Source organism: Lepidochelys olivacea, assembly GCF_965140295.1.
Source record: "Lepidochelys olivacea isolate rLepOli2 genome assembly, chromosome: 1".
Taxonomy (NCBI): Eukaryota; Metazoa; Chordata; order Testudines; family Cheloniidae; genus Lepidochelys; species Lepidochelys olivacea.
This window is the reverse complement of record NC_140411.1, coordinates 230,960,958-230,987,188: the sequence shown is the minus strand read 5'-3', so window position 1 is coordinate 230,987,188 and position 26,231 is coordinate 230,960,958. Positions and strand designations below refer to the sequence as shown.

Genomic DNA, 26,231 nt, shown 5'->3' with positions numbered 1-26,231 from the left:
AGGGGCGATACAATCATAATAATTAACAAAATGCTTAGTGAAATGGAATTACAGTTTTTGACAGCTTCTAGCAATTTGCCTGGAGAACACAGGGCACGGTTTTGTTAAACGTGTGACAGGGGTTTTTCACCACACCTGTAACAATAGTTTGGCCTTTGCATTCTCTTCCCTTTCTCTGGCATACTAATTCCTGTCACTCCAGGCCATGAATTTACTCTGACAGGTTTTGGTTTTTAAAGCAGAAACACTGAGTTTTGTCTTTTGTTGCTTTGTTTGCTGTGGCTTCCAACCTTTCCTCTTCTACCTTTTAAAAAAACAAATTCACTTTCTTAGCAGTGCGTGCTGTGGGTGAGTCTTTTTGAGACAAGACAACTGTTTGGGTAGATCCTTTTTTTAACATGTATATAAATCTAGCTCCATGACTCATTTAAACAAGTGCCAGATTCACACTGAAGAGTGCTGTTCAAACAATACCTTTCCTTGACAGATTAACTCTTCTACTAATATATTAGTACGTAACTGAGCAGCTCATTTAGGTCTTGATTCAGCAATGTACATAAGCACATGCTCATCTTTAAGCTTGGGAATAGTCCCATTAAAGTCAATGAGACTATTCGTGCTTAAAGTTAGTCACATGCTTAAGTTCTTTGCTGAACTGGAGCCTTAAATAGGTGCTAAACTAGCAGGACGCAGCCAATTCAATCCAATCTGCTTCATGGGCATGGCAAGCCAGACAAGTGTTGCCAAAGTGTATCCAATTGATTTAAAGCTACATGTGACATGTCAGGTGAGCCTCAGACAGGAGTGGTATCAATCCTCTGGGGATGAAAAACGTATAGCTGGTGAAACCAGGCTTTCCATGGCTCACTGGCGATACATTGACAGACAAATGCCTTTTCACAGTTAGTTTCTCAATTAATCCCAAAGGGAGGATTATTGCACAGGGGAAAAAAAAAAAAAGACAGCATTTTTGGAAGGACATTCCTTACATCCAGGATTCTTCCTGAAGCAGAAAGAATGGCATTATCCAGCCAAAACGATACATGATAGAAATTTTTCTAGCTTCCCCTAGGGAGCGTCTGGACATTAGTTTAGGTTAAATCAGACCGTCAGAACCCTCAGAGCATACACCTCATAGTTCCCTGAAAGATGAAGTAAATCATTCCAGCTGGGCCCTGCTGCACTTGCCTGATGGCCTATGTCCATGACAAGCTCTGCCCGAAGGACCTGGTTTTTAAAGCTGCTGAGCCTTCACAGTTCCCGTGGGCTGGAGCTGCAGATATTCAGCACCTTGAAAACCAGATCTTAAGTGTATACAAGCTATACGTTTGCCATGCTGAGGGAGACACTGTTAACCTCTCTCTGCTAGTGACTGTCTACAGTGCATGTGCCACATCACACTGTTTGATAAATCAATGTCTCTGCATCAGCCAGTCAGCAACACTAATGTTTAGTAAAGCACGCAGGAGTCAGGCTGGCTAGAGAGAAGGTTTAGCACTTTTACTCAGTGCACGAGCACTGGGCTTCTGGGCGATACCTAGTCCACACGGGGCTATTTCCACACTACAAGCGAGGACTCGGAGTGCGATTCTCAGCTTGCATCACATACTCTTGCTAGCTGGTTGAGAGCTTGTGCGAGTACAAATCGTGCAGCTGCAGTAGCACGGGCCGCGATGACACAGCTTAGCTGTGCTGAGCATGCATGGTAGCGGCAGCAGTGGGGATTAGCCATGCCCAGTACAGACCCGCCTGAGCCCTGTGGATCCATGTTGAGCATGCACCCGCAGGGTTCAGGCAAATTTGCCCTTGGCATGGCTAAGTCATGCTGCTGCCGCCAGTGCTACCGTGGCTATTTACACTCACGCTAATTCTTACCACAATAGTGCGAGTATGTGAAAATCACACCCCTAGCTCATGGTATAAACACAGCCTGGGCCTGTTGGAAAGCGTCATAAAAGTATTTGCACAGTCACCATCATAGTGACATAACATCAGTTCATTTGTATAGCCACTCCCCTACTGGTATCTTCATACAACCACCAATTCTAAACCCTGTGCAGCACTTCTGTCGTGTCAGGAGGATGGACCCAAACCAAACCATGGGATCCAAACATCCCAACTAACCATTCACAATCTCCCAGGATTTTGAATTTGGGTTGGAATTTTGCAGCTTGGTCCCGTTAACACTTGGGCTCCATTCAGAAGCCAGCTGCGCTGATTGACTAGTGTTATCCACAGAAGGTGCATGTGGGGGGAAGCTCTTTATGGAATATTCTGTTCCTTTGTTCCTGTTGGCAGTTTCATTCTTTTAGTTTAAGTACAAAGATTATACAGACATTAACAAGTCTTTATAAATTGCCTCCTCCTCACCTGTTAATTAGAGCGCTATTGCTAATCTGAATTCCAATATTGTTCATGGCTCTGCATGTGGGGAAGGAAAAACATTGGTGCAGAATTTTGTTCTTAAATGATCACAGTTGGATTTAATAAAAATGCGGAAGCTGTGGAAGTGATAGCTCTAATCCTGACCATGGTGACTGACAGACTCAGTGATGCCAGCTAGCTAGAGTTGGGACTCTTATTTTAGTGCTAACATAATCTATGTATGTGTCAGGAAACTGAATAGTTGGCCTTGCTTAGCTAAAGGAATGTGGACATACTTTTAGAATTTCTTGATGATTTTCTGATGCATATAATCGTCCATCTCGAACAATGTCTTCTATCAGCTGTTGGTAATCCTCTGAAAAATAAAGAGTGAAGGAGCTGGTAAGCAACAGTTTGTGATACCATCACAGAGGTTAGTTTCCTGACAACTGCTAATTAGCCAGAAAATATTTGAGAAGCAAATTTAGTTTTATACATTCAGTGTTTCCAGTACCACGGCAATTTAATATAATCAACTTAATACTTTGAACTCTATGCTGCCTTCCAACTGAGGTTCTCGCTTTTCTTTATAAATGTTAATTTAGCTTCACAGAACTGTTTATAAGGCAGGTAAGTATTATTATCCACATTTTACAGATAAAGAAACTGTGGCACAGAGATAATAAGTGACTTGCCAAGGTTATATAGGAAGCCAGTGGCCCAGCCAGGAATGGGTTCCATATCTTCTGACTCCCAGTCCTGTGCCTCCAGATCATCTCTCCTTCTTGACCTTTAAATCACCTCCCCTATCCCCAACCTAATTCCAGACTGACTAACAATTCAGAAAATTGCATTAGTGTTTGGGAAAAGAGATGCGCTAACAAAGAAATTCCTCCATACTTTTAAAACAGTGGCATAGCTAGGAGTGGAATTTGGATGGGCCCCGACTTTCGGGCGGACAGGTAATGACAGACTGTGTTAGCTCAGCTTCTCCCTCGACACCACACCCTCTTCCTAGCCCCAGTGCCCCCGGACACAGGGCTTCACCTGCTGAGCTGGGCACGCACATGGGGCAGCTCAGAAAATGGCAAGGCAGAGCTGCCAGAGCATAGCTTTCTGAAGGGTGGGCCCATAGTTCAGTCCTGGATTTCAGGTGTCTGAGTGACTCTCCAGGCTGCTGTGGCAGCACTATGCCCCTGCTCAGATTTGGGTGTGCCTGGATGCTACACCCCTGTTTTAAAAGGAAATTTCCCCTTGAATATATGCTAAAAAGGCATCTTTGACATATTGCCAGATGAAGATCAAGACTTTGGTTAGTTTTATGAGGGTTGCTGGTGATTTTCTTTATTGTATGTTACAAATGAGAGCTGTTTAGTTATTGGAGACTTCAGTTTCCATTGGAATTATTTGTCTATGCTGGCTTTGTTTTCAACAAAGTCATATTTTTAATTATTTTTTTCTTGGGCACCAATAGGTCTTCATAAATGGACTTTCTATAAACAAAGAGCTATTATCAACAGTATTCTCATCATGATAAACAATGATTAACAAAGAGTTTCACTGGCTTTAATGGTAGGAGGCTCAGACTCAAAGAGTTCTGTATATATCTTGTTGGAGTAAGAATAAGAAAAGGTAATAAATTACCAGTATAGACCTAAAAATAAAAAAAGGGAAAAACAAGGAAGAAGACCCAAAACTTTTGATGGTCAGTACTAGAATAATTCACTGAAAAAACAAAAATGAGTCACATCAAGTTCTTTATCCTTCCTGTTTCCCCCCTCCAGTCAGTACAAGATAGATTCAGACACACAGGCTTCTAAATTGAGATATAACACAGAGATGGAAAATGACTGCAGTCTTACCATCGTATGTCACATATGGGACCTGAAATCCTTTGCCACTGTTTCCCTCATTTGATTTGAACTGAATCCATAGCTTTCGTGATCTGGAGGTAAATGCTATTGGTCTCTCATAAGTCTGACATGTTTCATATGTGGTAATTGACGTAGGGGAGGCTAGAAAAATAAATAAATAAATAAATGAAAGACCTTTGTAACATAACCTTCCCTGGAGGTAGAGATGTCAGCTTATAGCACACTCATTCATTCACTCATATTTTCCCTTTAAGAGAGGTGATATTCTTGGGATGGAAGGCATGCCACCATTTTTTGCGTATAAGGGGAAAGCTTCTCTCCAGAAGACTATGGGTAACTCTCCCTTTCTGTCCCAAGGTGGGGTTAGTAGGCAGATAACAGGATGCAACATGAAATTATTATGATTAAAGCTAATAAAAAATGGAATTTCCACCCTGTGGGAAAGTCTGACATTTTGAAATTTATTTTTGACCCAAATCTGGAAGTTGAAATTTTGAAATCTTTTGCGAAACGGAAATTCCAAAATATTTTGCTTCAGAAACATCAAAGCAACCTTAACTAAACATTTTGTTTCAACATCAAAACACTGTGCTATCATATTCAATATTTATGAAGTATTAAATATTAAAGCCAAAATGAAATGGAAAAATCAAAACAAAACACAAACGTCAAAATGAAAATACTCCATTTCAAGCACGAATCATTTAGTAACTTTTCTATCAAAAATTTTGTCAACATTGACATGCTCCTACGGAACATTTTGATTTGAACGCAACAGTTTTTGGTCAGAAAATGCTGTTTCATCAAAAAATTTCCAACTAGATCTAATTATTATTACTTATATGTCAAGCAGATAGGGCCCGTTGTGCTAAACACTATCCACACATATTAGAAAGAGACAGTCCCTGCCCCAAAGAACTCATTCTCGAAGACAAGCTCATAAGACTCCCAACGTTGGTAGTTAGTCTGATGGCACCAGATTGGCCATCACATTAGAGCAAAACATCATCACACTGCAATGCAATTTCAAATTACAACTGACATTTTGGGGAACTAGAAAGGACCCCACAAACACACTAGGAAACAGTGAAAGTGCTTGAGATCCCAGAAATAACATGGCAGATGGCAACCCTAAGGTGAAGCCCAGTGTTTATAAAGTAGGCCTTTTTACCTAGTTTAAAAGTGACCTGTAGAATTCATATCCACAGGGTAATATAGGAAATTACGTTACTGTTCTAAGTTTAAACAAAGAATTAGGTGTTATGGAGCTGATCCAACTCCTACTGAAGTTAGTATTAACGGTCCCATTGACTTCAGAAGGATTTTAATCAGGCCCTAAATGAGTTCCTGGATAGAATCAATGTTAATCTGGAGTTAAGACTGAGCACTTAAGGGAAACAACGTTACAGGGATATTGTAATTATCCCCCAAACAAGTTTTCAAAACCAAGAAATTCAGAGGCAAGGTGAAATGTGAGAGAAAGCCAAACATGCTAACGTACAGAAATGCACCGTGAAAGCTCCCAGCAGCCTTAATTGTGCCCTGTAGTGATGCTATACAATAACCACACAATAAAGATTAGCATATAAAAGAGTTTAAAATCCTGGATTCGATTAAATTGATTTTAATTACATTCATTTTTTCTTTTTTTATGGAGTCACTACAGAGCAGAGTTAAGACTGTATTCAAAGAATAAGTGCTGTATTCTAATAAAATGGTTGGATTGCTGCTTGAAGAACACAACTCAGTTCAACTTTAACTAAGGAACCATGACCAGCACTTCCATAATAAAAATAGCATGTGAAGTTACATGAGCTAGAATAAACATTTGAAGAACTATTCTCATACTTCTGAGCATAAGAAGATATTTCCTTTCGTATTTTAGTATTGCTGTTCCTGTAGGAGCATTATTGGCAGTGAAGGTTTTTCCCCTCAAGCACCCAGCATTGAATAGTGTTGGAAATAGGATGCAGGACTTGATGGACCATTGGGCTGGTTCTGATGAAGCGGGGGATTTTCTTGTTTTTTCAATGCTTTGCATGCACAGTGTGTGTGACTTAGTTTCCCTGGGTGTTATTTGTTTAATGAGGTGGTGGGAGAGGGCGTTTGTTGTTACAGAGGACCAGCGGTGACCTCCCCTGGCAGTTGGGACCCTGGACAATGGCCTGGAGAATGGATACCTCAGCAACTGGTGACCTGGTGACTGGGAGGCCCAGCTCGAAAGTCATGATTCAGGCCAGTGGGAGGACAATGGGCTGAGGAAAGAGGACCCCGGTGACCTGACTAGCTGGTTCCACCCAGTGGGGAAACCGAGCATGGATGAGAGGAGAGGCTGAGAGGAGAGGAGGCCCAGGCAGCCTGTTAACCTGGGACAGAAGACAAAGGACAGAGGCGGGGCGTATGGGAAGGTGACATTGGATACTCAGCTGGAAGGAGGGGTTTCTGGATGGGGGAGAGAGAGCAGCCAGAGCCCATCTGGATGCAGGTCAGACCTAGATGTATTGTGTGAGGAAGGTTAGGCCTGAGGCCCTGAGAGTTTCCTATGCTGCCTTCAGATGCTCAATAAACCCCTCTGTTTTATGCTGGCTGAGAGTCACTCCAGTCTCGAAATTGGGGTGGCATTATTCCCTCTGGGAGTGGAGGCCATGGGGGTCCAGAGTGAGTGGACTCCTTGAGGGGGCCCATGGTGAGAGACAGGCGTGCTGAAGGCTCAGAGAGGTGCAGTTCCAGGAGGCGGAGGGGCCTATGGCTTAACCCCTGAGAGAAAGTGGAACCCCGAGAAGGGCTGTCACACTGAAGGGGGTTCCTCCCAGGGACTGTACAGAGCCATGAGAGAACATGAGTCCTGAGTCCATGACACTGGTACGCCAATTGTTTGGCTCTTATAGAATGATCTGGTTAATTATAACTGTGATGTTACACTCTGTATGATTTTATAAAAATATGCTAATGAGTGTGAATATAATGTAACTGGAATTTGCTTCATGCAAAAAGTGTCTTGTAAGGTATGATTACAAAGCTTATAATCTACTGAGTGTGGTCATCCCATTTGTATAAATGTATCACTCTCATATCTGAAACTAGAAATATGAAATATAACTCTGAAGTCCTATTGTAGTTATGCAAAGTGTGGGCCATTAACGGTGGTTTGGAATTTTGATGGCTCCCAATAACCAGGACAATTACCTGTAGATGGCCCTGTTTCACTTGTAAGTCTTCCTGTATACTTGTGTGCTGGCAAGTGGGTAATGAAGTCTTACAGTGACATGTGATCATGTCACCTGCACTGGAATCCATCTTTAACCTGGTGCTTTTCCATTGAGAAGGAGGGGTGAGAGTCCAGAGGGACAAAGGATTCCCACCTTATGCAAAAGATATATAAGTAGGTGGAACAGAACAAAGGGAGCAGCCATCATGAGAAATCCCTTAGCTACCACCTGAGCTGGAACAAGGGCTGTACCAGGGGAAAGGATTGTGCCCAGATTAGGAAGGTGTCCAGTCTGTGAAAGAAACTTATTGATACATTTCTAAGGGTGAAATTTTATCTGTATTCAGTTTTATTACTGTATTAGACTTAGACTTGCGTGTTTTATTTTATTTTTCTTGGTAATTCACTTTGTTCTGTCTGTTACTACTTGGAACCACTTAAATCCTACTTTCTGTATTTAATAAAATCAATGTTTACTTATTAATTAACCCAGAGTATTATTAATACCTGGTGGCGGGGGCAAACAGCTGTGCATATCTCTCTGTCAGTGTTATAGAAGGTGAACAATTTATGAGTTTACCCTCTATAAACGGATTTATTTAGTGTTTGGATCCCATTGGGAGTTGAGCATCTGAGTGTTAAAGGCAGGAACGCTTCTTAAATTGCTTTCAGCTAAGTCTGCAGCTTTGGGGCATGTGGTTCAGACCCTGGGTCTGTGTTGGAGCAGACTGGCATGTCTGGCTCAGCAAGACAGGGTGCTGGAGTCTCAAGCTGGCAGGGAAAGGAGGGGCAGACACATAAGTTGCCAGTCCCAAGGAGGTTTCTGTGATCCAACCTGTCACAATAACTTCATTCTCTTTAAAAAGAGCAGATAAGAACTCACTTTGTACTAATCCCAGATACAGGACTGTAAATATAAATCCTTAAGTATCAAAAGCTGTTGAACCTATTGTACTAATTAAAATAGACTGTTACTCAATATGGCTGATTTAAAATTCACATCTTTCACACATGGTGCCTCTTAGTGCTTTGTAGAGAGTTAATTAAAAGGTAAACAGAAACTGAAGGCTTAGGGAAAGATTTGAAGAGGGGAAGGCTAGATGACAGTAATCCATTTGTAGTCCCAACTTCAGATGTAGAGAAATTAACTTTGTATGCAGAGACCAAACCAACCCCCACTTTGCTATTTTCAATGAGGGCAATCAGCAAATGGAATGCACAATAAAGACTAGTACATTTTGAGCATGGGATCAGATAGTATATTAGTAGAGTGACTTTCCTCATGGAAGGAGCTTAAAGCACTTCTCAGTCTTTATATATACAAAAAATTTCACACATTACTGAAAAGCGGTGACTTCTAGGTCATCTATGTAACAACACACAGCAATGCCATAGAATAATTTAGAACAGGAAGTGAAGAACTAAAACTAATGTTATTATTATTACTTATTAGTTGTATTGCAGTAACACCTAGAGGCCATATTGTGCAAGGCACTGTACAAACATGTAAGAAACAGACAACCCTGGTCTACGGCCAGGTCTACAGTACAAACGTACATCGGTATAACTACATCGCTCAGGGATGTGAAAAATCCACACCCCATGAATGACGTAGTTCTAACAGCCTAAGCCCTGGTGTAGACACTGCTGTGTTGATGTGAGAGTTTCTCCTGTTGACATAGCTACCACCTTTCGTAGAGGTGGATTAACTATGCTGACCTGAGAAGCTCTTCCGTCAGTGTAGTAGCATCTTCACTAAAGCCCTACAGCGGTGCAGCTGTGCCATTGCAGTGCTGTACTTGTAGACAAGCCCAAAGTCTGAGATGAGAGACAATGTGCGGATGACACATGTGGGGGACACAAGAGGAGAATGAAATAATCAGCGTATTAAGCAGCAATAATAGCAGAGAATTAAGGGTAGCAGAATTTAAATACTTTCAACATGAATTTAGTCAGAAGACTCTGGGGTTAACATGCCTGCCTTTGCCACTGGATCCTTAATGCCCACAAGAGGCAAACACTTGGGTTTTACGTTTCATCCACAAGGAAATGGCTCAAGAAGCACAATGCCTCATGGCATCATGCTGACTCAGCAATGCTATACGTGATGTCTTCCTGCTAACACACTTCCTGAAGCACCTAAGTACCGGATGGAAACCTCCAAGCCAGTACTGACCAGGCTTGATGCTGCTTGTGATAAGTCTTACAAAATCACAGAGGAGGTGTCATGGCACTTATCTGTAGGCTAAACAGAAGTTCCAGGAAAACTTTAGGAAACATAACAATATTCAGTTAAATTAACAACCTCTTTCTTCATTACTGCACAGATAGAATACTTTGACTGGAAACTTATGAGAATTATTTGAGAGATGATTGGCCAGCTCCTCAGCTGGTGTGAATTGGCATAGCTCCAGTGACTTCCACGGAGCTACCCTGGTTTGCACTGTCTGAGGATCTGGTCAGACAAGACTCCATTATGTGCCTTCTGATTCATCCGAGACACTTTTTGATGATAATTAACACATTGACTTTATTATTAAAGTATTCTGTTTTAGCACTAGCCACAACTTGCTGTTCCAGTTCACTGAAAAGCCCTTGTAATAATGTCAGACCGAGCCGGTGGAAAAATCATTTTTGGACTTTGACCATTACATATGGACATTCCACTCTGACTCTTTGAGGTAAATATTTAAATGGCTCATGACTGGCAACTTACCACTTTTTCTCATTACTAAAACATCACCACACTCATCTTCAATTGGAAGAAATATCTCAGGAACCACAATGAGTATTCGCCTCTTCGGGGGTGGATTTATATTCCAAATGCATTCAACATTAGCTGGGTAATCACCAGGGTAATTGGGAGACTCGATATAGCCGGTATAATCTCCAAGTTCCCCTCCACAATGTTGGTCTATGAAGAAACATACATTAGCATTTGTGCTTTGAAATATCTCTAAGTTGTTTGAATCTGCCACAGACACATCCAAATGCTTCCTCGTGGCGTTAGACCTCTGTAAATTAAGTAACTGGCATTTTCTTTGAAAGAATATTGACTGTTCTGAGTCAATTGATCACTGTTTTGCAAACCTTAATCTTAAACCTTGTCTACACATGAAAGTTGAACTGATTTCATAAAGTCAATGTAGACACTGATGTAGTTAAATAGGCACAGTCCCCTTGTGTGGGCACTCAAAGTGGGTTAACAACACTTTGTATCCATTGAGCCGGTGTCTACATATAGATATTGCTCTGGCTGAATTTAAATGGTTTTTAAAACAGACTTAGTTGAACCAATGCAAACCTCTGTGTACACACACTCATTTTAGTTTAAGAGTGCCTCATTTTATTTTAGCTTAAATCTGTTTCTAGTCAATTTAAAATAAATTGACATGTCTGGGTTACTGTGTTGCAAACTAGTGCACTATGATTCACAGCCTGGCTTGCTGTGTAATTACAACCTGTCTGGACAAGTCCTTGATGTATGACCTTAAGCAAATCACTTAACTTCTCTGCAACAGTTTCATCAAGTGCTTACCTGCTTTACAAAGGTGTCGTGTGACTTACTTGTGGCTTACCTGATGTCTGCATAGTACTCTGAGGAAGGCAAATGCTCAGGAATGATTCTTCAGGAATGATACTTCAGTTTCAGTACCTGCAACCCTGGAGCATGAACAATCTTCATTTAACAGGGACCACACAGCCTTTTATGTGAAGTTGGCTAAATTGTGTCAAATCACTGCTTTAGTTAAAATGGTACTATTTTTCATGTAGACAACCACTATCAAGTGATCAAGGAATTGACTTAAGCTAGATCAATATATGGCACTCTTTAAACTGATTTAAAAGTGTCTACACAAGGGGGCTGAATCAATTTAACTACATCAGTTTCTAAACTTGTTTGTGTAGACAGGCCTAACTCATTACAAATACTCTTTAACAGCAACAAAACAACACATAGTATGCACTGGACAGAGTCCAAAACATTGACATCTGCAGTTGCTTGACCTCCTAAATATCTATGGCATTAAATACATATCCAGGCAGAAGTTGTTCATCATAGTTCTTAGAGTTTTATGAACAGGACAACTCTGAGTTAACATGGCAGTAACTAGGAGGATGCTCAGTCAGAAGTGTCACAATTATAATTCAGTCACCTCCTGTGACTGAAACTTTGTTAAAGGAAGATTGTTCATGCTCCGGGGTTGCAGTTACTGAAACTGAAGTATCATTCCTGAGCATTTTACTTCCTCGAAGTACTATGCAGACATCAAGTAAGCCACAAGTAAGCCACACGACATCTCTGTAAAGTAGGTAAGCACTTGATGAAACTGATTCAGAGAAGTTAAGTGATTTGCTTAAGGTCATACATCAAGGGCTTGTCCAGACAGGTTGTAATTACACAGCAAGCCAGGCTGTGAATCTATAGCGCACTAGCTTGCAACACAGTAACTCGCTGTGTAGATAAATCCTAAATGAGCATCAAAACTGGGATTATGTTTACGAGTCTTGGTTCCCACAGTTTATATCACAGTGCCATTTATTGCAAATGAAGGCTTTTCTCACACTTCTGGCAGCAGTCACTTGGCATATAGTTCTTTCAATGCTGGTAGAACCTCCAGATTCCAAGGTTTCCACCGTGACAGACTGACAGTGTTCTGTAATATACTGAACAAACCTTACGGAATTAAGATAAACTTTATTGAGTTAAGTTAAACCTTCCTGAAGTAGGGTTAATTCCTTTTGGATACATGTATTACAAATGCAATTGTGTATGTTTTATAGAATCATAGGGTTAGAAGGGACCTCAAGGGTCATCTAGTCTAAGATGCAGGATTTGTTGTATCTAAACCATCCAAGACAAATGGTTATCCAGCCTCCTTTTGAAAACCTCCAGTGAAGGAGCTTCCACAACCTCCCTAGGCAATTTGTTCCATTTTCCTACTGTTCTTACAGTTGGGAAGTTTTTCCTAAGATTTAATCTAAATCTGCTGTGCTGTAGTTTGAACCCATTGCCTCTTGTCCTGCCGTCTGTGGCAAGAGAGAACAACTTTTCTCCATTTTTTAAATAGCAGTCTATCATGTCCCCCCTCAATCTCCTCTTTTCCAAACTAAACATTCCCAGCTCCTTTAGCCTTTGCTTATACGTCTTGCATTCCATCCCTTTGATCATCTTTGTTGCTCGTCTCTACAGCCTTTCTATATTATTGTGGCATTGCATGTACCTTCCCTAAAAGGGAGGGGGATGCTAATGTATTTCCTCCAATATCAACCCTTTCAAGTCACTGCGTGGAGAGGTATGCATATATTAGATCAGACTTGATTCTCCAGGGACCAACAAACAAAGAAAATACTTTTGAATAAAAGCCTGGAGTTTAACCTGCCTCAGGGCCTTCTTCCTGTTCCAGCAAACAGACATGACCCTGGTCCATGGAGAGTTCAGTCCTTAGGGGAGGTTTGGAAGGACTGGGCCTACTCAGGCCTCAAAACACTGGATGCTTGTTCTGTGCTGAAGCTCTGATAAGTTTATGGAGGAGATGGTATGATGGGATAACATGGTTTTGGTAATTAAATTGGAAGAGGCCCTGGAGGTTTTTCGCCTTCCTCTGTAGCATGGGGCACGGGTCACTTGCTGGAGGATTCCCTGCTTCTTGAAGTCTTTAAACTACGATTTGAGGACTTCAATAGCACAGATATAGGTGTGAGGTTTTTTGCAGGAGAGGTGGGTGAAATTCTGTGGTCTGCGTTGTGCAGGAGGTCAGACTAGATGATCATAATGGTCCCTTCTGACCTAAATATCTATGAACCTATGTAACCACAAGGAAACCACTAGGATGGGGGTATTGAAAGACTGCACCTGCGAGAGCCCATGTGAGAATTGGGATGAACTCTGGTAAGCTTATTAGCATGCATATAGGTTCTCCCTTTTTTTTTTTTATAAATATGTTTTCTCTGTAATGCTTTTAACTTTAAGAATAAAGTAGGCTTGCTCAGAAAGAGCTGCATGGTAATTTATTTCTGTAACAATTGCACTGCTTATGCGCCTCTGAAGAGAAGGGAAGCAGGTGTCTAGGGCAACTGGTCTGTGCTGGGAATGAGACAGTGTAGGCAAGGTAACTGTCCAGTCTGGATTGATGTGGGTCAATGCCCAAGAGAGGCAGCAGCTGAGGAGCTAGAAGCTGGGAGTGGGTGCCTTTGCTGGATCACTGAGTGGAAATACAGCTGCAGTTGCCATGATCTGCACAAATCTATTCTACACCACATCCCTGAAAGGCAAGAGATTAACACAAAATGCTCTCAGACTAGAGCAGTTGCTGCAGTCTCAAGATCACTCATCTCCAGTCCAGTCCTGGCCAGATCAGCACTGCTGGCAGGAACTGTACATTTTAGTGCCAAGTCATAAGAACATAAGAATGGCCATAGTGGGTCAGACCAAAGGTCCATCTAGCCCAGTATCCTGTCTTCCAACAGTGGCCAATGCCAGGTACCCCAGAGGGAATGAACAGAGCAGGTAACCATCAAGTGATCCATCCCCTGTTTCCCATTCCCAGCTTCTGGCAAACAGAGACTAGCGACACCATCCCTGCCCATTCTGGCTAATAGCCATTGATGGATCTATCCTCCATGAACTTATCTAGTTCTTTTTTGAACCCTGTTATAGTCTTGGCCTTCATAACATCCTCTGGCAAGGAGTTCCACAGGTTGACTGTGCGTTTTGTGAAAAAATACTTCCTTTTGTTTTAAACCTGCTGCCTATTCATTTCATTTGGTGGCCCCTAGTTCTTGTGTTATGAGAAGGAGTAAATAACACTTCCTTATTTACTTTCTCCACATCAGTTATGATTTTATAGACCTCTATCATACTCCCACCCCCACTTAGTCGTCTCTTTTCTAAGCAGAAAAGTCCCAGTTTTATTAATCTCTCCTCATACAGCAGCCGTTCCCTACCTCTAGTCTGACAATGACTCCTCTCTATGAGGTTGGGCAAATCACTAACCTGCTTTACCTTCCTTATCTGTGAAGTGTAATAATACTCACCTACCTCACAGCAAGTTCATAAGGGTGTGTTAAAGTTTTTATAGTACTTTGAATATGAAAAGTAATATGTATGTGCTAATTATTATGATGCGGGCCAAACTCGGTTCTTGGATGCATGCACAGGGCCCTACTGATGTCAGATGGAAATGCGCTGTCCATTAGGTGACCATATTTTCATAATTAAAAAGTGGGATACCCTTGTGGTTACATTTTTAGGGTCAGAAGAGACTTACATTTTAGATAAAAGTCCACTTTTTGTTTTATACACGTACTGGTGTTCATATCACCAGCTTTTAACTGAACAGCAAGATGTGCCTGTTTCTTGGAATGGAGTATTTTTTCCACCAGAAATTTGGTGTTCTGAGCAAACATTTTGTATTTATTAAAAAACAACAACAACACCACATACAACCCAATATTCTGATCAATGAAATGAAAAACCGGGACATTTCAAGTGTCCGCATATGAAATAAGCGACTGTCAAAGTCAAACAGACATATGATCTCTTTAGCTACCCAAGCTCAGAGTTTGCTTCTTTGGAGAAAAAGAAAAGGGGGAAAAAGCAACATGCAAAGTAATAGCCTGATCCTGAGATGTATTGAGCATTTTAAATTCCTATTGCAGTCAGGCCCTAAGATCATAATCAGTAAATTACTTAAGCATGTCCCTAATGGGGCTACTTTCATATATTTAAAGTTGGGCATGTATTTAAGTATTTTGCTTAATAACTAGATGCTACATAAGGATCAGAAAGTGGATGGGGAAGAGAGATCAATGCAGAGAGCAAAATTAATCAGATCACTTTATTTTACAGTCGTCATACTACTCCCAGTTCCCGGCAAATATCTAATTTACTCTAACTACATTTGAAATGACCAAGGACATAAAAGATTACACATCATATAATCAGAGTGAAAGCTTATGATAAACATATAAACTAATGCTTAATTTAGAACAGTGGCTCTCAACCTTTCCAGACTACTGTACCCCTTTCAGAAGTCTGATTTGTCTTGTGCACCCTAAGTTTCACCTCACTTAAAAACCATTTGCTTACAAAATCAGACAAAAATACAAAAGTGTCACAGCATACTACCGCTGAAAACTTGCTGACTTTCTCATTTTCACCACATAATTATAAAATAAATCAATTGGAATATAAATATTGTACTTACATTTCAGTGTATAGAGCAGGATAAACAAGTCATTGTTGATATGAAATTTTAGTTTGTACTGACTTCGCTAGTGCTTTTTATGTTGCCCATTGCAAAACTAGGCAAATATCTAGATGACTTGATGTACCCTCAGGGGTAAGTGTTCTTCTGGTTGAGAACCACTGCTTTAGAAGACGTATGTAATCTTAAATGAACACATTAGGGAGTAGCAAAATCTGGTTGCCTAGAAGAAACTGTCTTTAACTAAAGGTCAAATAAAATTGTAGTGGACTCCTTGGGGATACTTTAAAGTGGTAATTTAAGATACCGGTTGTCTATGGTAGGAGATTCTCAGTGCAGATTTCACTGTAGACAAAGATTATCTGGCACTTGCAACATGCAACCAGTGACATGAGTTCATGAATGAGTGACTAACTATTAATGATAGTAACTTAATTTTCAATTATTTTAGCTCTACAGAGACTCACAGGATGAGTCACTGCAAAACTTGCATGATCTGGAAAGTTTATGCAAACTCTATGTTGTTAAATTGTAATCTGTACCATTTCAAATTAAACTGATACAAAGATATTTTATATACATCCAGTGCTTCTTTTCCAGGTTGTGTTTTCAGCGTTTTGATGTTGTTTTCTACCACTGGAAATATTCAGCATCAGCTCTAGTGGTGAGTAGAATTATTTGCTAATGTTAAGCTGCAAAATTCTGGTCTAGCTCTAGATTCTGAACATCCAAAGTCTGGGTTATTCAGATCCAGAGTTTTCATTCAACCACATCCCTAACATACAGGAAAATATGAGGAACTTACTTTTACAGTGTGTAACATTAGTTGAGCCATCAAAATCTGTACTTGTATTCCCAGGGCAGCTAATGCAGTAATTCTGACCAAATTCAGGCTGGTAGGTTCCAACAGGACATCTGATACATCTGTGTGTTGTGGAATTGTAGTAGTGGCCAGGAGAACAATGAACTGTACAGTAGGAAGGTACATTGTTTTTAGCAAGTAACAATTTTAACTGCAGTGGCATCTTCCCTCCTCTCTTTACACACTCTGTAATTTCCATACTCCAAAGTATTTATCAGACAGTTAAACAGAAAGAGTTTAATGCATTTTTCATTTACAATGGACCTTTGATTGGAATCGCGTTCCAAGAACTAAAGCTAAATTCTTACTAATCAAATCAAATATGCTACATTTATTGCCTTTAAACACAGTGATTTACAAATTGGTTGTTTATACCTGAGTTTATAACAAACAGGTTGACAATAGCTGTCTGCAGCAACAACAAAAATGCCTTCTGGAATTGCAGATGAGAGGTTTTGATTACCAGATGTTAGACAGTGCCACAGTATACAATTGAGCAAGCATATAGGTATATAGTCAGACAAACTCCTGCCTCACCATTGTGCCATTTACATGGAAGTTTGCAAACATGTACATGTTGTATATATATCATTTCTCTCTGTCATTTTCATACTCAGTGTTCAATCTCATATCTTCTGTATCATGCATAGTTTTTCAAATTCTTTAAATAAAAATAAAATAAGTAACCCTTGAGGGTCAGATCCTCATCTGATAAAAAAATCAGTCTAGCTCCATGGAAATCAATGCAGCTAGGCTGATTTGCACTAGCTGAGGATCTGGCCCTGAATCTGCATGTCATGCATTCCAAAAAATACTATGTTAACTGCTGAGGACTCAGCAATGTCAGCAGATCATTTCTGGTTTGTAGATTTCCTGACTGTTTAACTCAATAACACAGAGCTGTCTTTTTCTGAAAGTCTTCAAGTTCTTCAGCAATTAAAACTTTGAAGTGAAAGGAGAAATAGTAGAGAAATTACTAAGCAATATATTTTACAAAATGGGAAAAGCTCTGAAATTTACCTTTTGTTTCACAGTCCTGAAATGAAACAGCACCTTCATATTTTGTCACCAGTCCACCGCCACATGGAAAGCAAAGGGTCCTGCCTGGCTCAGGCTGATATGTACCAAGAGAGCACACTCTACAAGGTTTAAAGCCATCTGAAGAAAAATACCCAGGAGAACACTGCCCTAGAAATTGAACATGGTCAATTAGATTATTAAGCCTACCTCTGTGTGCACAATATAAAAAAAAAAATCAGCATTATTTAGCAATGCTTCCTAAAACTTTAAAAATATAACACTAATCCTACCAACTATATAAAATCAATTTCCTCAAAACAATGCCAGTTTCTATGCAGACTCTTTGTTTATCAACATTTCTGTTCGGTCTATAACTCCATTAAGGTATCATTATAAGAGTATTTTGCACTGTTAAAGCACCTTTCATCTTAGAATTTCACAGTGCTTTATAAAAATTAATTAACCCTCACAATACCTCTGTGAGGTAGGCCAGAATTCTTATCTCCATTTGATAGATAGGGAAACAGAGGCAAATAGTAACATGGGACTTGCCAGATTGGATCAGACCGGACGTCCATCTAGACCAGCATCCTATCTCTGACAGTGGCAGCACCATGATGCTTCGAAGGAAGGTGTAAGAAACCCCACATTAGGCATAAGTGAGCTAATCTGCACCCCACATTAGATCTTATTCTGATCTCTAATAGTTAGCATTTGGCTAAAGCCCTGAAGCATGAAGTTTAACATCCCTTTCACAAAGTTTGTTTATAACAATTCTGGATATTCTTGATACCCATATAAATGTCCAGTCCCTTTTTTAACCTTGTTACATTCTTGGCCCCAATGATTTCCTGGGGAATACAGTTTAATGACATGTTGTATGAGAAAGTATTTTGTTTTACTGATTTAGAATTCTCCATCTTTTAATTTTGTTGAATGTCCTCTTGTACTCATGTTATGATACAGAGAGAACAGAAGTTCCTCATCTACCTATATCTTCCTATATCACTCATTATTTTACATACATTTTATCATGTCCCTCATATTTGGCTTCTTTCTAAGGTAAAAAATCCCAGTCTTTGCAATCTCTCTTCATATGAAAGTTTCCCCATGCTCTTAATCATTGTTGTTGCCCTTCTCCTTCAGCAACATCCTTTTTGAGATGCAGTGACCAATACTACAGACAGTATTAAAGTCGAGCCATTGATTTATATAAATTACAATATTCTTCAGCATCCCGTACCTTCTGCAAGCTATCATCTTGTTTGCTTTTTTGATCACAACTGAAGATTGAATAAAGTCTTCAATGAGCTATCATGATGTGTACATGTAAGGTGTATGAGTAGTTTCAATTTTTCCTCCAGGGTGCGTTACTTTGCATTTATTGACACTGAATTTCATTTGACATTGAATTGATCATTCATCTACCATGTTCAGGTCTCTCTAGTTCCTCACATTCCTCTCCAGTCCTGGCTAACCTTAATAATTTAATGTTATCTGCAAATTTTGCTACTTCAGATCATTAATAGATATATTAAATACAGGAGCTAGAGCAGAACCTTGAGGAACCGATCCCCATGATGGGTTTCAGAGTAGCAGCCGTGTTAGTCTGTATTCGCAAAAAGATAAGGAGTACTAGTGGCACCTTAGAGACTAACCAATTTATTTGAGCATAAGCTTTCGTGAGCTACAGCTCAGCTTATGCTCAAATAAATTGGTTAGTCTCTAAGGTGCCACTAGTACTCCTTTTCTTTTTGCAAATCCCCATGATGAAAATTGATCTTTTAATCCTAGTCTTTTCTCCCAGCCATCTTTTGATCCAGAACAATATTTTGTGTCTCACTTTATGAATACTTGACTTCTTCAGTAACCTCTTGTGCAGGCCCTTACAACAGTCTATTGGAAGGGTAAATAAATTATATTAATATCTTCTTTCCTTTATGCACTACTTTACTGACACGTTCAAAGAATTCTAAGAGGTTAGTGAGATACTCCCATTGACTTCAATGGGACCAGGATTTCACTCTTAGAGTGTCCCCCCCTCAACCCCTGGCTGAAATGCAATTGTACAAGAGGATTATTGTGCCATCAATTTCTGAGAAACGTTGTGTTACTGATAGCTTGATGACAATTTTGCTTTGCTTTTTATGATTTTGGGGCTAGATCCTCTGCTGATGTAAATTGGTATAGGTCCATTGGATTTAATGAGAAGAGGATCTGGCCCTTAGTGTGAAAATTCAGTACTTGTGAAACATGATGGAGTGACAGCCCAGGAGTCTTCCTTTTAGACACAGCAGAGGTACATTCTGAATACCAGCGGTGCCTGCTTTTTGACACAGCCACTAATACTGTGTCTCAGACCTGATCTGGAGACATGATCTATAGGCGTGAAAGAGCTATTCTGTCTCCATGCCTATTCAGTCCTTGGCTTCTTTGCTGAAATTGCCAGTAAAGTAGCCATATCATTAAATCTGTCATAATAATCAACCACCAGCACACCTCCAAATCACATGGAATTACCATCTTTGTTAAGCAGTAGGCATTGGTGTTTAAATAAGGCTAAAATTAGTTCCCTGGGAAATGCCCCACCTAAATAGATTTTCTCATTAAATAGAATGGATTACATTTATGTGAACTGCGCTGTAACTTAACTTCAGAATCACTTGCTTTCTTGCAACTTTAACATAGCTTTATGGTACAATATTCACCCCAAACTTCTAGCATACTTTTTATGCCTATATTGTAAAGACTGGGAGTTGGGGATTTTAGCTCATGCTAATGAGTTACTACAGTAATGCTGTTGAAGCCATGTACAAAAGTACCATTGATTAGAGCTGGCCAGTACATTTTCAGAGAAACATGGTTTCATTGAAATATGCTGTTTCATCAAAGACAAACTATTTCTTGGACATGTATTGATTCTGACAAAGTTTTTGATGGGACTCTCTGGTCACTTCTAGAGAGAGGAGAGACGGGTAAAGAATGGGGAACCTGACTTTTACAATCAGCCAACCTGTGGAACTCCTTACCAGAATGTTGTGAAGGCCAAGATTATAATAGGGTTCAAAAAAGAGCTAAAGTTCATGGAGGATAGGCCCGTCAATGGCTATAAACCAGCATGGGGAGGGATGGTGTCCCTAGCCTCTGTTTGCCAGAAGCTGGGAATGGGAGACAGGAGATGTATTGCTTGATGGTTACCTGTTCTCTTCATTCCTCCTGGGGCACTTGGCATTGGTCACTATCGAAAGATAGGTAGTGGGCTAGATGGACCTTTTATCTGACCCACTATGGCCGTTCTTATGTACATTGTGCTCATCCGTAACGAAATAAAGTAGAGAAAATGGTTTACATTTGTCTTTGAAAACAGTATAATATTTAAAGCTCTTTACAAACTTTAGCCAATTAAACTTCTCAACATCATTTGAAAGAGGTGAATGTTATCACTCCCAGTTTTACAGATGGGGGAATTTCAGCGATGGATGTTGTTACATGCCAGAGATCAGAGAGAAGAACAAACAGGATTAGAACTCATCAGTTTTTCATGCTGAGTGCAGTGCACAGATCACTGCAATGTGTCTTTCTCTGGGGTATGACTGCTGCTGATGACACAGAGGAGCCATAGACTCAGACTTCACCCCCCAAAGGATTTCATCAGTATTATCATGCTGTGTACTTATCCCAGCCCAATGTAACCTATCCCTTTGGCTCATAATGTACCATGTCAATGGGCTCTGAGAAGGGAAGGTGTCTCCAGAGTTGCATGCCTGGCCAGAAGCAAAGTGCTCTGCTTGGTCTGCTCATTTGCCTACTACTCCCAAAATGCAGCTCCAGCTCACTTCTACTTGATAGCAATGCTCATGTGTGAACAACTGGAACAAACTGAAAGATTTTTTGGTATTACGTGTAAGTGTATCGAGTTCTTTTCTGTTAGCTTTCCAAGGCAGAATTGTGGAAGGCTTTCACCACTTTTAGCCTCCACACTTTGCTTGTTATTGGATCACACCTACTCCTTTTATAATCAAAGTAAACTCGCCTCCACACTCTGACACATTCCGTGCGCCTGCTATTCCCTGTCCGTCGTTACTTGGGCAAGGTTCACAAGAAAGTTGACCTTCTGTGTCTTGGTATGTTCCTGGTGAGCAAGGAAGGCACTGATTATGTTCTCCACTATAATAGGTTCCCATGCTGCAGGTAACTGAGGAAAGAAAAGCAGAATCTACTTAAGGACCTTCATTTTGATAATGTAGCTTTGCCTTCTTCGGTTCACCCCACGATTACCAATGACACTTTGCAGATTTTGGGCCAATGGAACTAGGTCAATCAATGGAACTAGGTCAATTTACAACAGCTGAAAAGATTCATCCTGTATTGTTTAAACCATTAAATGATATTTTACTGCATTTGAACATTTATCAGACATATGCTTCCAAAAGAGTTAACTCAGTTTTAAAAAAATATGTTGTATTTACAGCAAAATGCTCTTTCATAATGGACAGAGAAATAAGTGAATTTTTCATTCATAGTAGATACATGTAAATGGTGATTTTATGGGAGTTGTAGACACAAGATCTACAGTCTGAGGACATGATCAGTTGACATAACGATGTTAAGGATTTCTCCAAAGGCAATGCATCCCATCTCATATTTTATACTTCCTGACAGTGACATGGTTTAACTGGCAACCATTCTAAACACATACATTAATCCACATTTTCCTACTGAAAAAGGATATTTCCTTAAACATTTTATAGCATTAGGTTTATGGGGTAAAGCTTAAGGGGTTGTTAGACTAGAATAGCTAAAATTTTCAACCCAGCCTCTAAATTGTAGTATGTGTGTGTGTGAACCAGGTAATCAGACATCTGTCAAATCCACATTTGCAAATTCTATTCTTTTTGAATGTAAACAACTGGCTGTGTAAAAGTTAACTGAAAAATGTATAGTTGGGTTTTGAAAATTTGACCCAAAGTAACTATAGTGGTGTGGTTAGCAGGAAAAAAAGTTGTATTATTGGTGAATTAGGAACATAGTGCCAAGAACTAGAGTAAAAGGGTTAGCACCAGCATCTGGCTAAAGTCTGGCAACTTGGAAAACAGATAAGCCAGACTATCCTTGTTCCACATAGAATTAGACCAGGGGAACTTGTTTTTGGTTTCTCTAGATTATCTAAGTATCTAACAAATTTACTATATGGCTTACTGTTGACCAGTTAATTTTAAGGGGTTTTTATTTTTGGGTGCTGTTGGTCGAATAGAATTCCAATTTTTCTGGGACTTACCACATTTTCCATCCTGCAGCACTTGCCCTGTACTGCATGCTTCATGTCCTTCAGTAGCCTTAGCTGGCTTATGAGCCACTTCGTACTCTGTCCCAGAAAACTGAATGTAAAATTGCTGTTTGTTAATAGATTTTCTCAATGTTTTGATTGCAGTTTGCAGCTTCTGCTCCATCCTTTTCCGCACACAGTCAAGGTTACAGGTGTCTAGGTGGGAAATAAGAAGAAAACTAGAAGCAACTGAGATTCATGTTTAAGCAGAGTTGCTTAGTAAAAAATTCTCAACCAGCAAAATTCTCTGGTACTTGGTCCACTTCTCTTTATACAGCAAGTCGCAAAAAAGTTGTATTTCTTTCTTTAAATGCTAGCATCAACTGGCTAACTGGCTGAGTTAGCTTTAGGCCATCTGGAAGGGACAGTCAAGCACTCTGTGCTCTGGCAAACTAAACTTCCCGATCCATAACTGCACATGGAGCTCTGATCTTGCCTCAATCCTCGCATAAAAAGCTTCAAGTTTGGTTCTATTGACTTTCTATAGACAGGGATATAGTAAACACATCACATCAACTGGCAGAGCTAAGCTGGCATCAAGTGTGCATACCCTGCACTGTTATGAGTTATGGCAGTGACTATTGCTACGTGGATTCCTGGAGGTATTAGTAATTGTCCTCCACAGTGTATTTCCAAGGGTTTTATCCAGTTCAGTTCTAAAAGACTCAGATAGTGGGTTCTCCATAACTCTATTTGGAAATGTTAATCCATAGTTTAATAACACTCTGGAATATTGAAATATTTATGATAGCACAAATTTCTATTTGATTTTATATCATGATGAAAAGGAGTACTTGTGGCACCTTAGAGACTAACAAATTTATTTGAGCATAAGCTTTCGTGAGCTACAGCTCACTTCATCAGAAGCATGCAGTGGAAAACACAGTGGGGAGATTTACATACACAAAGAACATGAAACAATGGGTGTTACATTACACACTGTAACAAGAGTGATCAGGTAAGGTGAGCTATTACCAGCAGGAGAGCGGGGAGGAAAAAACCTTTTGTCAAGATAATCAAGGTGGGCCATTTCCAGCAGTTGACAAGAACATGTGAGGAACAGTAGGGGGAGAAATAAACATGGGGAAATAGTTTTACTTTGTGTAATGACACATCCACTCCCAGATGTTAGACCCTGGAGAGCCCTAAACAATTCTCCCCATCCTGAATCTTCTCCACATGGCTGGCACAATGTAGGTATGTTGAAATGCATGATAAAACATGTTTGATTTTCAGACTGGAGTTCAGCAATCTATATTCTAGGAGATGTCTTTGTAGCCGATGGTGTGAGACATCTCCTAAAAGGAAGCAGCAATGAGCCAATACTGTAACAATGAATGTATCTCTCATTAGTAGAGATGAATCCAAATCAAATACGAGGATCTAAATACCGCTGAACTTTGTAGAAGTTTGGCTCCAGATCCAATCTTTGGGCCCATCTGCAGCTATTAGCTGAATTTCATACTGCATTCTAGTCATCCTGACAGCAGAACTTCCACTGAAGTCAATGGAAGTTCTAAGTGGGGATGTGCTGTTCCATTATGGTTTGGGTAATGTGCTTTGTAGACAGGCCTGGTGAAACAGCAGCAGAGAAATACTGGCAACTGCTGATCACAGTGAGGCACTGCTATACAATTTCCCCACAGAACACCAGAAAAGATATTCCACACACCTGAGACTTCCTCAGATTTCATCTCCACTTCAAATTCGGCAGTGATATGGGACACTTCTTTCGATGGTGACTTGCGTCCCCGACGCTTTTTCTTGGAGGAATCACACTTGAGGTTCACAAAGGTCACCTGGCAGTTGTCTGTACAAGGGAATTGACCTCCTTTGCATAACAGAAGTGACATGGAAGAGAAATCAAGTAGCAAGGTAGCAAGTGAAAGCTGGTGTGTGATATTTCAGCTGGGTTAACATTAATGCTCTGGCAGATTTTGTAACATTCCACATGCATTGTTAGACATACCCTTATTTGTGTAATTTTTGCTTTGTGTAAGTGAGGGCAGGAAAAGAAGCCCATACAGCACAGACGATAGAATGGCAATGCTTAGCTGTGTGTTGATACTGTTTGTGTCTTTAATAATGATAATAAATATTTTCCACATACTCTGTCTAAGGCTATGGAAGCTCTTTTCAAACATTAGTTAAAAGTCAATGTTGTTATGCTTAGTTTATTGATGATTAAATTAAGTCAGAGTCTTCACTTGCATAATGTCACATTACAAGAGAGAGGCAGAGCAAAGACCAAATTTAGAAGTATGGCTTCCCACTTGTGTTCTAGCCACTCGGCAACATTGTGATTCTGTTCTAGCCACTTGGCAACATTTATATTGTGATAACCATACGTTATGTTATTCACGTAACTGAAGTAGCATAGCTTAGATCGATTTACCGCAGTAGTGTAGACAAGGCGTCAGTGTCACAGTAGCCTTTCCAGTGCTGTAGTGCACGACTCCACAACACCAAAGCCACCAAAAGTATTTCATTTTGGGTATGGTATTATATTATGTAATCTTATTGTGTAATCATACAATTGGTAGCATTAATTCAAGTCAGACGAAATTAGAGCTACAAGGCAAATAGCTAGCAAAGTATAAAGCAAATACAGCCAAGAAAATACACTTACAATATGGGCTGAAAAAGAATTTCTGTGACTTTCAAAATGGTTTTGATAGCCAAAAATTATAGAAAGAAAACAACCATCATGACAAAATAGCATTTTAAGCAATAGAATAATTACTTTACTGGTGCTTTGAAAATTAGAGAGACGAGAATATTTACATTGTAGGTTAACATAAATTATTAAATTAAATGAAAAATAATCTTCAAATCCTATTATATTATTCTATTGTTTTTATTTAGTGTTCATGTATGATTTTTTTTAAATAAGGAAATTCCCAGACAAATCTATGTTAAAAGGGAATTAAGATTGAGAGTACATATCAGTAATTTAGAGTAAAATACATTCCTGGGATGTTGCAATTATACCAAAACTAAGCATTGTAAACCCAGGAAATTCAGAATTAACATATTTGGACTTCTTTTAAATTTAACTGTACGGTATGGAAATACACAATTAGGGCACCCAAACAACCTTAACTCTGCCCTGCAGTGACACTACAAGGAAAAAAGAAAAGAAAAAACCCTAACATATCTTTAAAAATAATTTGCCATAATCTACTCAGGGAAATCTACAAAAAACTCAAATCAGAAGCCTGTAATTGATGTGCAGGTAAAGTCCCAGGTCTATCTGTTGCAAAAGCATTCCAGACTAGGACCTCAATTGATAGGAGTGAAAGGCTATCTAGTTTGTGCAAGGCAAATGCCTGTTTTGACTTTACTTGACATCTCAAAGCTATGCCTT

General features: G+C 39.8%; 1 protein-coding gene across 3 annotated transcripts in view; it reads right to left on the bottom strand.

The window, feature by feature from the left end:
• Positions 1-26,231, bottom strand: part of SCUBE1 (signal peptide, CUB domain and EGF like domain containing 1) — a gene marked incomplete at its 5' end in the record, with an annotated part of 297,483 nt that overhangs the window by 6,450 nt on the left and 264,802 nt on the right. For all 3 annotated transcript variants that reach the window (XM_084618019.1, XM_084618021.1, XM_084618020.1), the window contains 8 exons: positions 2,661-2,740; positions 4,227-4,379; positions 10,163-10,360; positions 16,462-16,623; positions 17,539-17,706; positions 21,572-21,733; positions 22,817-23,020; positions 24,537-24,695. In XM_084618019.1, the coding sequence (XP_084474145.1) occupies positions 2,661-2,740; positions 4,227-4,379; positions 10,163-10,360; positions 16,462-16,623; positions 17,539-17,706; positions 21,572-21,733; positions 22,817-23,020; positions 24,537-24,695 (1,286 nt within the window). The remainder of the gene's footprint in view (positions 1-2,660; positions 2,741-4,226; positions 4,380-10,162; positions 10,361-16,461; positions 16,624-17,538; positions 17,707-21,571; positions 21,734-22,816; positions 23,021-24,536; positions 24,696-26,231) is intronic.